Genomic DNA, 12,655 nt, shown 5'->3' with positions numbered 1-12,655 from the left:
TACTTGGAGTACTGTGCTAGTCTAGGAATGTGATTCCAAGAGAGATAAAATCTAGAATAGAACAGGCCAGGAGGCAATTTTTTAGCATGAAACAGCTATTTACAAAATCGGACCTAAGTGTGCAATTAAGAATGCAAATGATTCGGTGCTATGTATTCTCCATTTTTCTCTTTTGATGTGAAAGCTGGATCCTTGACCAAAATCTAAAAAAAAAAAAAAAAAAAAAAAAAAAAAAAAAAAAAAAAAAAAAAAAGATGCTTTTGAAATGTATCTATATCGCCGCCTACTCCGAATACCATGGGTGCTGAAAATTTCAAATGACGAAGTCCTTCATCGCATGAAGAAACAAAAAGAACTTACTTAAAAAAAAAAAAAAAAAAAAAACCCCAATACCTAGGGCACATGAGAGGCGAGAAGTACTAGCTATTACAACTCATCATTGAAGGTAAAATACAGGGGAAAAGGTCTGTTGGCAGGAGGAAGAATTCATGGCTGAAGGACATCCGAAGATGGCACAAATTCACTTCAGAAGATGCTTTCCATGCTGCAACATCATGTGGACCGCAAACCTCCGCTAGGAGAAGGCGCCTCCAGAAGAAGAAAAGCGATTGAAAACTACAATTTCGAAAGTTCCAACACATTTTCTTTTAGTCTCACCTAGTGACAAAGCCTCCGTCTGCGCTAAAAATAATAAAAACGACGGACGCACACACAGAAGTGATCTTTCCCTTCCAAACTTCGTATTATGTGGGGAAAAGGTGCCATTGATTTCCTCAGAGACTAGCGTTCTTTAAGGCATTTTAATGTCGAAAATATTTCCATACTACGAAAACAATGTAAAACATTTAAGCAATTTCCTCAATAGTGCCGAAAGTTGAAGGGCTAAAGAACTAGGAAACGTTTGAAATTGCGAGTTTGATAGTTCTAACTTAAAAAAAAAACAAGTTTCGAAAGTCAATTTCGGCCTAAATGCAGTTTTGGGAAACGGACTAAAATCGCTTGTTTATTTACTAGTTAGATTAACATGTTTACATAATTGTTTCCGTAATGTGTTCCTTGGTTCAATACCATGGGGCGTATTGAGATTGAGAAGTATCTCGCACCGAATGTAGTTATACGGGCTTAAGTGAAACTCTGCATTGACTCTCAGCAACTCTCTTAGTGGTAGAAGGTAAACTGCTAATCTAATCGACCACATAACGATGATGAACAAAATGACTGCAATATTTAGGAATAAAAAGAATACTCAAACTTTATTACATTTTATTTATTCTACTAAAATCCGTAGCTCATATCGCTAGGATATTTTCAACATTGAGTTGCTTGGCTGAAGGACTGGAACTGGATTTTTAAATGTTACCGATTTCTTGAAAACTTCATTTTTTAGGTAATTAGAATTTAGCAAGATTACTTAGGTAACTAATTTAGCTCCATTACTTTTTCATGTAGGCTACTCATCCCATTACTACCGTAAATATTTTTCCACCCTAACAAATTACTGCCACCTTAATTCGCTGGGAGAGTGAGCTTTCCCCAATTTCAAAATACGGTATAGCAGAGGAAAAAACCTTTCATTTCTATTTGATGTGTTAACGTTTCAAAGATAAGTCAACGCTCTTCCCAAAATATTTTGTTTTAAAGTCCCACCAAGATTATTTTTATGGTTTTCCGAGATGCAGAGACGCCGGCATTTGGTACCGCACGAGTTCTCACGTGCCATCAAATGTACAGACAAGAGGCGAACTTTAGTACCTTCAAACGTCACCGGATTGAGGCAGCACCAAAGCTGTTAAGCTTCCCAAAACCGAGCTCGATAGCTGCAGTTGCTTAAGTGCGGCCAGTATCCAGTATTCGGGAGATAGTAGGTTCTAACCCCACTGTCGGCAGCCCTGAAAAAGGTTTTCCGTGGTTTCCCATTTTCACACCAGGCAAATGCTGGGGCTGTACCTTAATTAAGGCCACGGCCACTTCCAACTCCTAGCCCTTTCCCGTCCCATCGTCGCCATAAGACCTGTGTCGGTGCGACGTAAAAAAAAAAAAGCTTCCCAAAAGAAATTAAGTGTACATAGCCTTCGGAAGTCGAAGTTCTTGAACATAAGTATAGAAGTTGAAGTTTTAAAGCGATGAAGAGCTTTTACACAGGAGTGGTTTTATCGATACTGACGAAATGAATAGCTACCATTGTCCGAGCCAAGACTAAGAATTCATAATAGGCTTTATCAGTTTCAAATTGGAAAAAAAAAAGCCATTTGCACTATTGCCAACGTTCCACTTATTCACTGTAAGCCACTGTTCATTGAACGGTGCGTTCTAAAAGGAACCTTTGTGTACGTACCAAAGTCTTCTAGTATACACGAGGAATAGACGAGTAGTCAATGTCAACACCGCACATACGCACAATACCAGGTCAATGCATCTCTATAGCAAGGTGTTTAAAATGTATTTTGTCATTTTGTATTAGGTATAACCCTTTATAATAAATTAGATCAGGAATTCATTAGCTCCAATTAAACATCTTCGAAAGAAGTCTAAATGGTTGGTGGCAAATCCAGGGTACTTCATTGCTAAGCGCGTTTATATTTAATGCCAAATGATTCAGTGACTTTTCTACATACAAAACTGCTTTATGTTAGCCTCTTTCTTCCCGAAACTTCACGCACTCTACAGCACATCTGCATTAAGTTCTGTCGATTACACGAGCCATTTGACGTTTAAGATCTCGAAGCCGGATGGAACAGACACCGTCTTCTCAAGGAAGCGGCAGCGGTTTGAATCACAGCCGATGTAGGTGGGTTTTTGAAATAAAGGTCCAGTCCCGTGGTTGGGATCACGGCATCAGTGGTCACAAAAATTTCAAGCCCTCTTGCTTTCCGTTCGATGCCCGAGTGTAAATTTTTCCAATTAGAAGTGTGCTTCCTAAGGCTCATCGTATGAAAGACTACATTTACAAGACAAAGTTGGCAGAGGTTATTTCACACTTCCTATTCTTCCCTCCCAATTAGAAATATTCACACACTGAATTTATGACATCTACTCTTCTTATCAGAGTTCAAAAAATAAAGTTTAAAAAGAACGCATTGACGAAACAAAGCTCCATCTTAGCTTTACGGATAGATACCCACATGGACTGATTTATAAGAAAAACTCGTAAGTGCCTAATAATACACGTTAGCGCTTTTAGGAAACCTAAAGACTATACGCGTAAATTATATATCTGCGCCTGTATATTGCAAATATTCGAAATACAGAACAGGCAAACACCGTAAATTCATCGACAGTTTTATATCATACACCAGCATTTTCGTGGACCTAATTTATTAAAAAATCTTAAGTACCCTTACACAGTAAAAAATGTTCAAAACAACTCATTCTGCTTTCAGCTACTTTTAGCAAATAATAGTATGACCTTGCACTTTTGTGGAAATAAACGCTATTACCCTACCGACTTTACTCACCCCTTCGTCCGAACTGAGGATGTAGCCCGGACCAATTTGACATACACTAAGTTAGAAACTGATATGCCGTACTGCAGACAGCGAAGACCAATGCGAAGATCGCCTCCACAGTCCTATTTTATGTACTGTCTACGGAGAGCATTTGCCGAAAGATAAAACACTCCGTTGCAGCAAATATTGTATGTGAATAAGCCTGCAGTATTCCTTTTACCCAAAACACGTATCTACGAGGCTGAATGTCTTTGGTACACACTTACATACATCATACTCCTCTTAGCCAATTGAAATCCGATTTCCTGTGCTGTCCTCACCCCCTCCAATCTTCTGTCAGGATATCGTCATCAGTATACGTTTCCTGTCAATGCCGTCTTTGGTACACACCTACATACATCATACTCCTCTTAGCCAATTGAAATCCGATTTCCTGTGCTGTCCTCACCCCCTCCAATCTTCTGTCAGGATATCGTCATCAGTATACGTTTCCTGTCAATGCCGTCTTTGGTACACACCTACATACATCATACTCCTCTTAGCCAATTGAAATCCGATTTCCTGTGTTGTCCTCACCCCCTCCAATCTTCTGTCAGGATATCGTCATCAGTATACGTTTCCTGTCAATGCCGTGAGGTGGTTAGGGTTGAATCAGTGTGGCCCATGGTTCGAATACCTGTACCGGTAAGCAATTATTTCTAAAAGTTTGTCTAAACAGTTCGGAATTTTTTATTTCCTCACTTACTTGCAACTAATTGTTTAATACTTGTATAATGTAACTTTTTAAATGGCTATTATAGAAAAGGAATATTAAATTCGTAACAAGTCTGGTTTAGACTGTGGTAGAACTCTGTTTCGAAGTCTGCTTCATAGGTATTTTGCTGCAAATGAGCAATGTGCAAGATGCACAATGCACCATTCGAGTACCATTAAGTTAATTGGGCATTGTTTTCATAAACAAACTCAAAAGTGGAAATAAGAATAAAATTCTATTCGCTGTGGTAATTTCAATATCAGTTTCGAAATCTCATGTCTGCGAATGTGTGTATCTTTTTTGAAAACTGCAATAAGCTTTAGAGAAGAATATAAGAAGCTACAGTATCTTTAAAAACGTTTCTTTTGCAGTCACTTCTGAGGGCGCTATCATTCTAACAACGAGATTGAACAGTTCAAGAATATGGATATTTGAACCATACGAATATCATCATAATCATCTTTCTTCCAAATGTGTAGACTGAGTTTCGGCTTTTGAGTACAGCGAAATCCATCTGGACATTCATTCTCTGTATTTTAGTTAGTCTTACCGAGCGAGTTGGCCGTGCGGTTAGGGGCTCGCAGCTGTGAACGTGCATACGGGAGATAGTGGGTTCGAACCCCACTGTCGGCAGCCTTGAAGATGGTTTTCCGTGGTTTTCCATTTTTACACCAGGAAAATGCTGAGACTGTACCTTAAGCCAACGGCCACTTCCTTCCCACTCCCAGCCCTTTCCTATCCCATCGTCGCCATAAAACCTGTGTCGGTGCGAAGCAAAACAAATTTTAAAAATTGATTAGTCTTACACAAAAATACACCTAATGGTTTAGGAGTTTGAAACAGAGCTTTTTGTGTCCATCAATGTTCGAAATCGAGGATAATAAATATAATAATAATAATAATGATATATCTTTCACAACGTTGTGCCCGGCTGAGCGCGATTGATCATATTTAGCAGATTAATTCGCTTTCTCTTCCCAGAATATCTTCGGCCTCTCGCTGCTATTATTATTATCATTATTATTATTTATTGTAATGTGACCAGCGATGGGAAAGAGTGCAAGGAGAAATAACTGGGCTGATTGCAGTTACCTGAGGAATATTTTACTCAATTAAAATTACTTCACAGAATGCCGTTTTTTATTAGGGAATCATGTAATTTTTTCGCATGAGGTTGGGTAACAAAGTTTGCATTGAAAAGTATATTACCGTACTTAATTTTTTACTTTATCATAGACACATTGAGGCGATCATCGCTAAGTGATACTAAACATGAAACCTTCGAACTTTCGAAATGTTCCCTTCATTTTTAGTTTAATTAGCGACTTTAAGCATTTCAAATAATTTGTTAATTACTTTAGAGAATATTAAAATTCTCATTGCTAAGCCTGTATCTCTTCGGGGTGATGTGGAAAAGTACATCTTTGTATTTGCTGAAAGGACACCTACAAGGGCACTTACCGAGCTAGTTGGCCCTGCGGTTAGGAGCGCGCAGCTGTGACCTTGCATCCGGTAGATAGTGGGTTCGAACCCCACTGTCGGCAGCCCTGAAAATGGTTTACCGTGGTTTCCCATTTTCACACCAGGCAAATGCTGGGGCTGCTCCTGAATTAAGGCCACGGCAGCTTCCTTCCCATTCCTAGGCCTTTCCTATCCCATCATCGCCATAAGACCTATGTCGGTGCATCGTAAAACAATAACAAAAATCAAGGGCACTTAAAGGGATACCTCTTTTTAAGAACATCCTCAGCAGTGGTGGTTACTGTAGGATGTTCGTCATTGGAAGTACTAGAGATAAGGAAGTACGGTACTTCGTTCAGTACTGGTTCTACTGCAGTGGGACTTCTTGTTCTTCGCACCAGGATCGGCCAATGAGGCGGAGGGGGTTTTAGGTGTAAAAATGGTTATAGAACACAATGAAGGTGCTTGTGCACGTGGAGTAGAGCAGATTCGGAGAAACGAGGGGGAATCGCCCCCCCCCCACACACTTTGTGGAGAAAAATACATTTTTATTTCATTTTAGCCACCTAAAACTAGGAATTATTAAAAAAGAACAACTTATACAAACCTTGTTATTTAATACCTAATCATTTCCCTTCAATTGATTTACATGTTAAAAGAATACTTGGCGGAAATACGCACAAAATATTATTTGACGCAGCTAACAGATTTTTCAGTCACCTCACGTAGTGGAGACGGTTGTAACAGTGTGTGGAAGAGCGATTAGTATCTGATAGTACAAAATCATCTTTTCTTCATGGGGCCTCTAAATATTAGTTCTTAATTAGTGTCGACTTCTAAGATTTTTTGCTACCATGTTTTTCCTTCATTCCCATCTAGATATACCTGCTCCCTTCACAAAGCTGCAAGTTATTCTTATTGGGTATTCTTGAATTTTCGCTCTCTTCACCTGGTAGTCCTAGAGTGGGGAGTGATTCTACCCCGCGCCTTACATTCGAAAAATCTGTATTCAGCTGATTCCTCTTCTTCATTGCATTTCCTACATATTCTGTCTCCAGTAGCGGCGATTGGGTGTTAGAAGTGGGGGGCGAGTGAAAAACTATACACACAACAGAAAGTAGCCGGGTTGAGGGATATAGCGGGGGTGGGGGTTATACACATCAGAAGTGAACAAAGAAGCTACAAAATGGTAAGTTTCTGATGCGAATTTCGACAGAGAGGTAAAGGTTGAGTTTACTAACTTAAGTGCGACAATAATAGTTTGAGATTTTGATTCTTTCAGCAAAGAAACAATATTACACACGCATTAGAATTAAATAGAAGTGCGGCGTGATTATAAAATTTAAAAATCATTTATTATTTGACTACACACTAAGAAACTAAGAGACAATATTAAAGAGACTGCCAGACTGACGAATGCACGCTGCAAGCAGGTGAATCATACCTCAGTGCCCACGACCTTGGCAAAAAATACACCCCTTCGTCATAGCATTTGCGAAGTCTCCATTATTATCGGCACACTTTTTCTGGATATTTTTGTGTACGGTGTTGGGGAGTAAGGAGGGAGCTATCCCGGTTCCGGTTATACTACCGACTGAATGGAAATGAAATCTAAATTGAATCGATAATATGATCAATCAATATGAATTTTCTAAACATTCACAGTATTATCTTACGCCAACAACTGTGTCACACATACATTATTTAACATTATATAACATTTCTGCATGCGAATCTTGTTCCTAGCATGGATTCTATAGTTTGGCTTTGCTGTGTAAACAGCAGTACTAGTACGTAAAGTGTACGCTAGATGTCGCACAGAGATGCATAAGCGATTCATAGTTTGTATTTCAAAGGTTGCCAATACGAATCTCGAAGATAACCGAGGTCGACCGATTCAACACTAGAGTGTGTGTATATCACTAAAAGGTGCGCGTACGGTACTTGTTTGTTTGGTACAAATTTCTCTTCCCCCCCCCCCCCCGCACTTCTAATTCACAATCGCCCCTACTGTGCGCGTGTGATGCACGCATGCAAGACTTGTCATTATAAGGACACTGATACAAGTTAATTATGTTGATATTCAGTTTGCAGTGCGCTACAAAATCTTACTTTAAAATACAGAACAATAAAATCACGTTCAACAGTTTTACAGCGAATTTTTTTGCTAGTTGCTTTACGTCGCACTGACAGACAGGTCTTATGGCGACGATGGGACAGGAAAGGTGTGAAAATGGGAAACCACGGAAAACCATTTTCAGGGCTGCCGACAGTGGGATTCGAACCTACTATCTCCCGAATACTGGATACTGGCCGCACCTAAGCGACTGCAGCTATCGAGCTCGGTGGTACGTTAGTTTAGTCTAAAATCCAACCTTCGAGGCTTCTTAGGAAATAAATTCAACAGATCTGTTGGTTGTAAAATTCTCTGAATGTTTATTTAGTTCATTGTTTATTCAGTTTTTGTGTAAAAATTCCATGGTATTTAGGGAGGAGGTTCTAACCTCCCCCCCCCCCCCGGCTACGCCCCTGCTTCGTACTTTCTTGGACTTCGCTCCAGCTACGTTCAATCGATTTATTCTTAGTTGTACTGATACATGGAAGTGAATTTCGACAGACAACCATTTAGTGATAACCTCGGAAGTAGTAGGGACATTTAAATTTTCCTGATCTAAATAGCGACCGTTTTCCGATCGGAGCATGTTGATCAAGAAGGTGTAAGTCACGCAGCATCGCAGAGGATGGCACTTCACTTTCTGTCTAATGCCTACACATATGCAACCCTTTAATATCTCCAAAAGTACGCGTCGGATTTGCAAAATAAGCACATCACTGAACTTGCCGTTCGCTTCTTAGTTCTGAGTGATAGGAGTATAGTCCCATTAAACATAAGTTACTACCGGTTTCTCGATAATTACGTACGGCATGGAGACGAATTGGACAGTTTTAGGAATCCCTCAGTACAAGAATGTTAAAACAGAATGTCTATACTTTTAACGGGTCAGAAAGTATTTGAGTTGGACAATCGTGCTGAATAACCCTGTACGTACAGTATATTGTATCTTTTGTGAAGCAAATCTGGTAATACGATTACTTTCCACAGTCTATTCATTGGCCAGTCACAGTCCTCGGCTTCAGATAAATTTGGTTGAGGGAGTGGCATTTTTCAGAAGACAGGAAAAACTTTAAAGACTTCTGATATCAAAGACTTTAGACAAGGTCCTAGAAAATAAAAAAATGTCAACGTTAAGTTTGACTTCAGTCTTTACTTTCTTTTCTCTCTCTCTCTCTCTGGTCCACAAACTGCTAATCTGTGAGAATCCTCAATGGCATCATTTGAGCGACATGGACCCAAGCAGGAAGATAACATTTGAATATCCATATTACTGTCCAAAGTTTCCTTACTGAAGCGTACAGAACCGTACAAGCCTGGGGAAGGTGGGAATGTAAACATTACATTAGTTTATTTCAATTTCTTCCGTGAAGAAAGTAGCATTTTGCGTCCAAGGTAGACTTCGCTGCAACAATGGTGCAAAATTCTTAGAAACGGGACAGTCCCAGGTAAAACGGTACGTGTAAGATCCCTATCTTAGGAAAATTAGTGCTGACCTACGGTTTTCATTATTACGTTACAGAATGCCACTCGGCCCTCGGTGGCGAACTTTACTCGTGGCTTCTTGGGTCAGATAGCGTATCAAAGACAAGTCAGCCCCATACCCAAGACCATCACATCGGAGTACCGGGAACTAAAAGATACCGCTAAACCAGGTTGGTAGGGGACTTCTTTGCGCTCGAGATAAAACTATGCATTTGTTCACCAATTTCAAATTACCTTCACGAGCACAGATTCACGTAATAGAAAATAAATTTGAAACTACTGGCTCAGTGCTCAATATAAAACATGTGCGCATACGAACAGTTTTAACAGAGGTAAAGCTAGATCACATTGATGCGAATCTTGAACAGTCACCAAATAAATCCACGAACCTGCTACGCAGGCGTAGCAGGGGGAGAGGTGATACTCCCACGTGGCGCGTCCCAGGTGGCGGATAGGGGGGTCCTAACCGGCTTGCCGGTGGACTTGAGGGAAATAAAATACCTCTCGCGGACCAAACACACACCCCCTGTGGGTGGGGGAGGCAGACGAATAATACACCCACGGTATCCCCTGCCTGTCGCGAGAGGCGACTAAAAGGGGTGACCAAGGGATGTTTAAATTGGAACCATGAAACTACTTGTGATTAGTACCACCACGCGGAGAACACCAAGGGTTGCTTTTACTTGTGCGTAGTACCACTACATTAGGTACGAAATTGGTTTGTGATCAGTAGCACACAGGAGCACCGCGCGGTCGGCTTTTGCAGTACCTGTGATTAGTACCACCATATGAGCAGGACCATGGGATGATAGCTACCATGGTTCTGCCTTGCCTATGATTAGTACCCACTATATGAGGAACACCACGGGATAGGGAGAGGTCCCTGTGGTTAGTACTCTTATGTGATGAACACCATAGGTTTGCGTTGCCTGTAAATGGCGCCGCAAAGTGAGAAAAGCATAGGTCTGTATTATGTCGAATTTCATAAGCTCTGAGTAGTACAATAATGTGTGGAATGCCGCAAGTGTCTGCTACTTTTGATTAGTACCGCAACAGAACAAATACCGTGGTTCTATTCTGATAGCGATCAGTACCGTTATGAGGGGCGGATAACTGCGATTTAGGACCCCCTTTTGACTGCACGCATAATCGATTCCGTGTTATGCTATAGCAGTAGTCCCTTGGTCAGTAATACGATATTGTCACGTCTGTTTATGTGAATGTGAGACATTGCGAGTCGCAACCACTGATTGTTTTAAATTCATGTCCATCCATTCATTCTTCGTTCTCACGTTTTTGAATTCTGGTCAGTGGAGAATTTTAGAATTTTAATATGTCCTTCCATTTCGTCTCATTTCGTACCATTAGGGGCCGATGACCTAGATGTTAGGCCCCTTTAAACAACAATCATCAATCATCACCAAATAAATCACTCACAAAATTAGCACAAGTAGGGGTTTCGGTTTCTTCTGCACACAGAGCTACAAAGCTGTTACACCGTACAGGTTTACACGGGCCCATCGTTTAAAACTTGCTGATCCAGCCACAAGAGTGCGATATTGTGAAATGTATCTTGCATCATTGAATGATCGTTTATCCGACCCTCAGCTTGTTCTTTTCGGATGAGGCCTGGTTTTATTTTATGGTCGTGTGAAGTCTTAACTCTCACTATTGGTGTGCAGAAAATCTTAATGGTCTTTATGAAGTCCTTCATTATGAAGGGTGGCACTTTCAGAATCTTTTATAAGGTAAGATTTATATACGATTGTATACACGCTTAAAGCAGGGCGGCCGCGCGTGACGTAAGTTGGGCTGAGGCAGCTGCTGTAGTGCAGAGTACAAACTCCGTGCGCTCGGTCTGGGTTTATGAGAGGAACCCTATGTACCTGATCGCACCGCATCATTTAAGGAGCGATAAATCCACTTTTGCTCCACTCGTGTTTTCATGTTTCAGGGAGGAGTTTTAGGTTACACACATGCCACAAAAATAAAACGTCATTAAATCCACAAATCCAGCAAAGTATTATGAAACAAATATATAAGGAATATGGCACTGTACTAACTTTAGGAAAGCACTATGTACTGTGCAACATTAAATCTCCTGTAAAGACATACAAAAACACTTCAAACTATGTAATTTATAAAAAAAACAGAAAATTTCAAGGAAAAGGACAAATAAAAATAGTATCCAAGTGAAATACTTTGCAGGAATGATTATATTCAGGAAGTTAATAATTTTTTTTTTTTTTGCTTTACGTCGCACCGACACAGATAGGTCTTTTGGCGACGATGGGACACGAAAGGCATAGGAATGGGAAGGAAGCGGCCGTGGCCTTAATTAATGTACAGCCCCAACATTTGCCTGGTGTGAAAATGGTAAACCACGGAAAACCATCTTCAGGGCTGCCGACAGTGGGGTTCGAACCCACTATCTCCCGATTACTGGATACTGGCCGCACTTAAGCGACTGCAGCTATCAAGCTCGGTTTTTTAAAAGACAGGAGGAAACTTTCACAATCTTTGAAGACAGTCTGATAGCTCAAAATAAATAGAACGTGATTGGTTTGACGGTCAAGCAATTTGGAGAAGAGTGGACAAATGATTTCTTTTCTGGTACAGGACCCTGCTTTAGGACTCCTTGGCTGGATGGTTAGCGTAGAGGTCTTCGGTTCAGAGGGTCCTGGGATCGACTCCGGTCGGGTCGGGGATTTTAATCCGTTCTGATTAATGCTTTTAACTTGGGGACTGGGTACTTGTCCCAACACTCTCCTCTTCATAAACACACAACACACTACCAACCACCACAGAAACACGCAAATGTGATTACATCCCTCCACATAGGGTTGGCGTCAGAAAGGGCATCTGGCCGTAAAACAGGGCCAAATCCACATGTGCGGCGTAGTTCACACTCGTGACCGCACAGGTATGGGGAAAAGCGGTAAGACAGGAGCCTGCTTTAGGATAATAAAAACAATGACGACCAGTGTGATTGTTTGGAATATATATATAGACTAGCTGTTACCCGCGGCTTTGCTCGATGGGATTTCGTACTTTGATAAAAGTAATCATTCCTCGCTACTGCACTAAGAGATTTTCTGAAACTTCCTAAGGCACAAAAACTTACCGGAAAAGTGAGGTTCATTTACCCCAGTAACTTTTTGAAAACCGCGTGTGGCATTGGATCTTGTGACATGGAACTGTCCATGTGAGAAACAGCCCACTCTCAAGTCGAAAAGTAATACATTATTTTAGGAAATTCCAAATAACAATTTCCATGTCTGTAATATCAGTTTTATAAGTTTCCATATAAAAATAATTCAACCCAGTCTTCATTTTCTAAACACCCCTCCCCCACATTCCTTAAGTGGGTCTTCCGAAAAAGAAAAAAGAATATGC

General features: G+C 40.6%; 1 protein-coding gene across 1 annotated transcript in view; it reads right to left on the bottom strand.

Annotated features, from left to right (window-relative positions):
* LOC136867445 (vitellogenin receptor) overlaps positions 1–3,539 on the bottom strand; it is a 33,428-nt gene extending 29,889 nt beyond the window's left edge. The window contains exon 1 of the mRNA XM_067144652.2: positions 3,456–3,539. Coding sequence (XP_067000753.2) covers positions 3,456–3,498 — 43 coding nt within the window. The 5' untranslated portion in view covers positions 3,499–3,539. The remainder of the gene's footprint in view (positions 1–3,455) is intronic.
* Positions 3,540–12,655: the final 9,116 nt, after the last annotated feature.

The sequence above is a fragment of the Anabrus simplex genome, chromosome 3, assembly GCF_040414725.1.
Source record: "Anabrus simplex isolate iqAnaSimp1 chromosome 3, ASM4041472v1, whole genome shotgun sequence".
In the NCBI taxonomy this organism is placed as follows: Eukaryota; Metazoa; Arthropoda; class Insecta; order Orthoptera; family Tettigoniidae; genus Anabrus; species Anabrus simplex.
The sequence above is the reverse complement of the archived record's forward strand: the minus strand, read 5'-3'. Positions and strand labels throughout refer to the sequence as shown.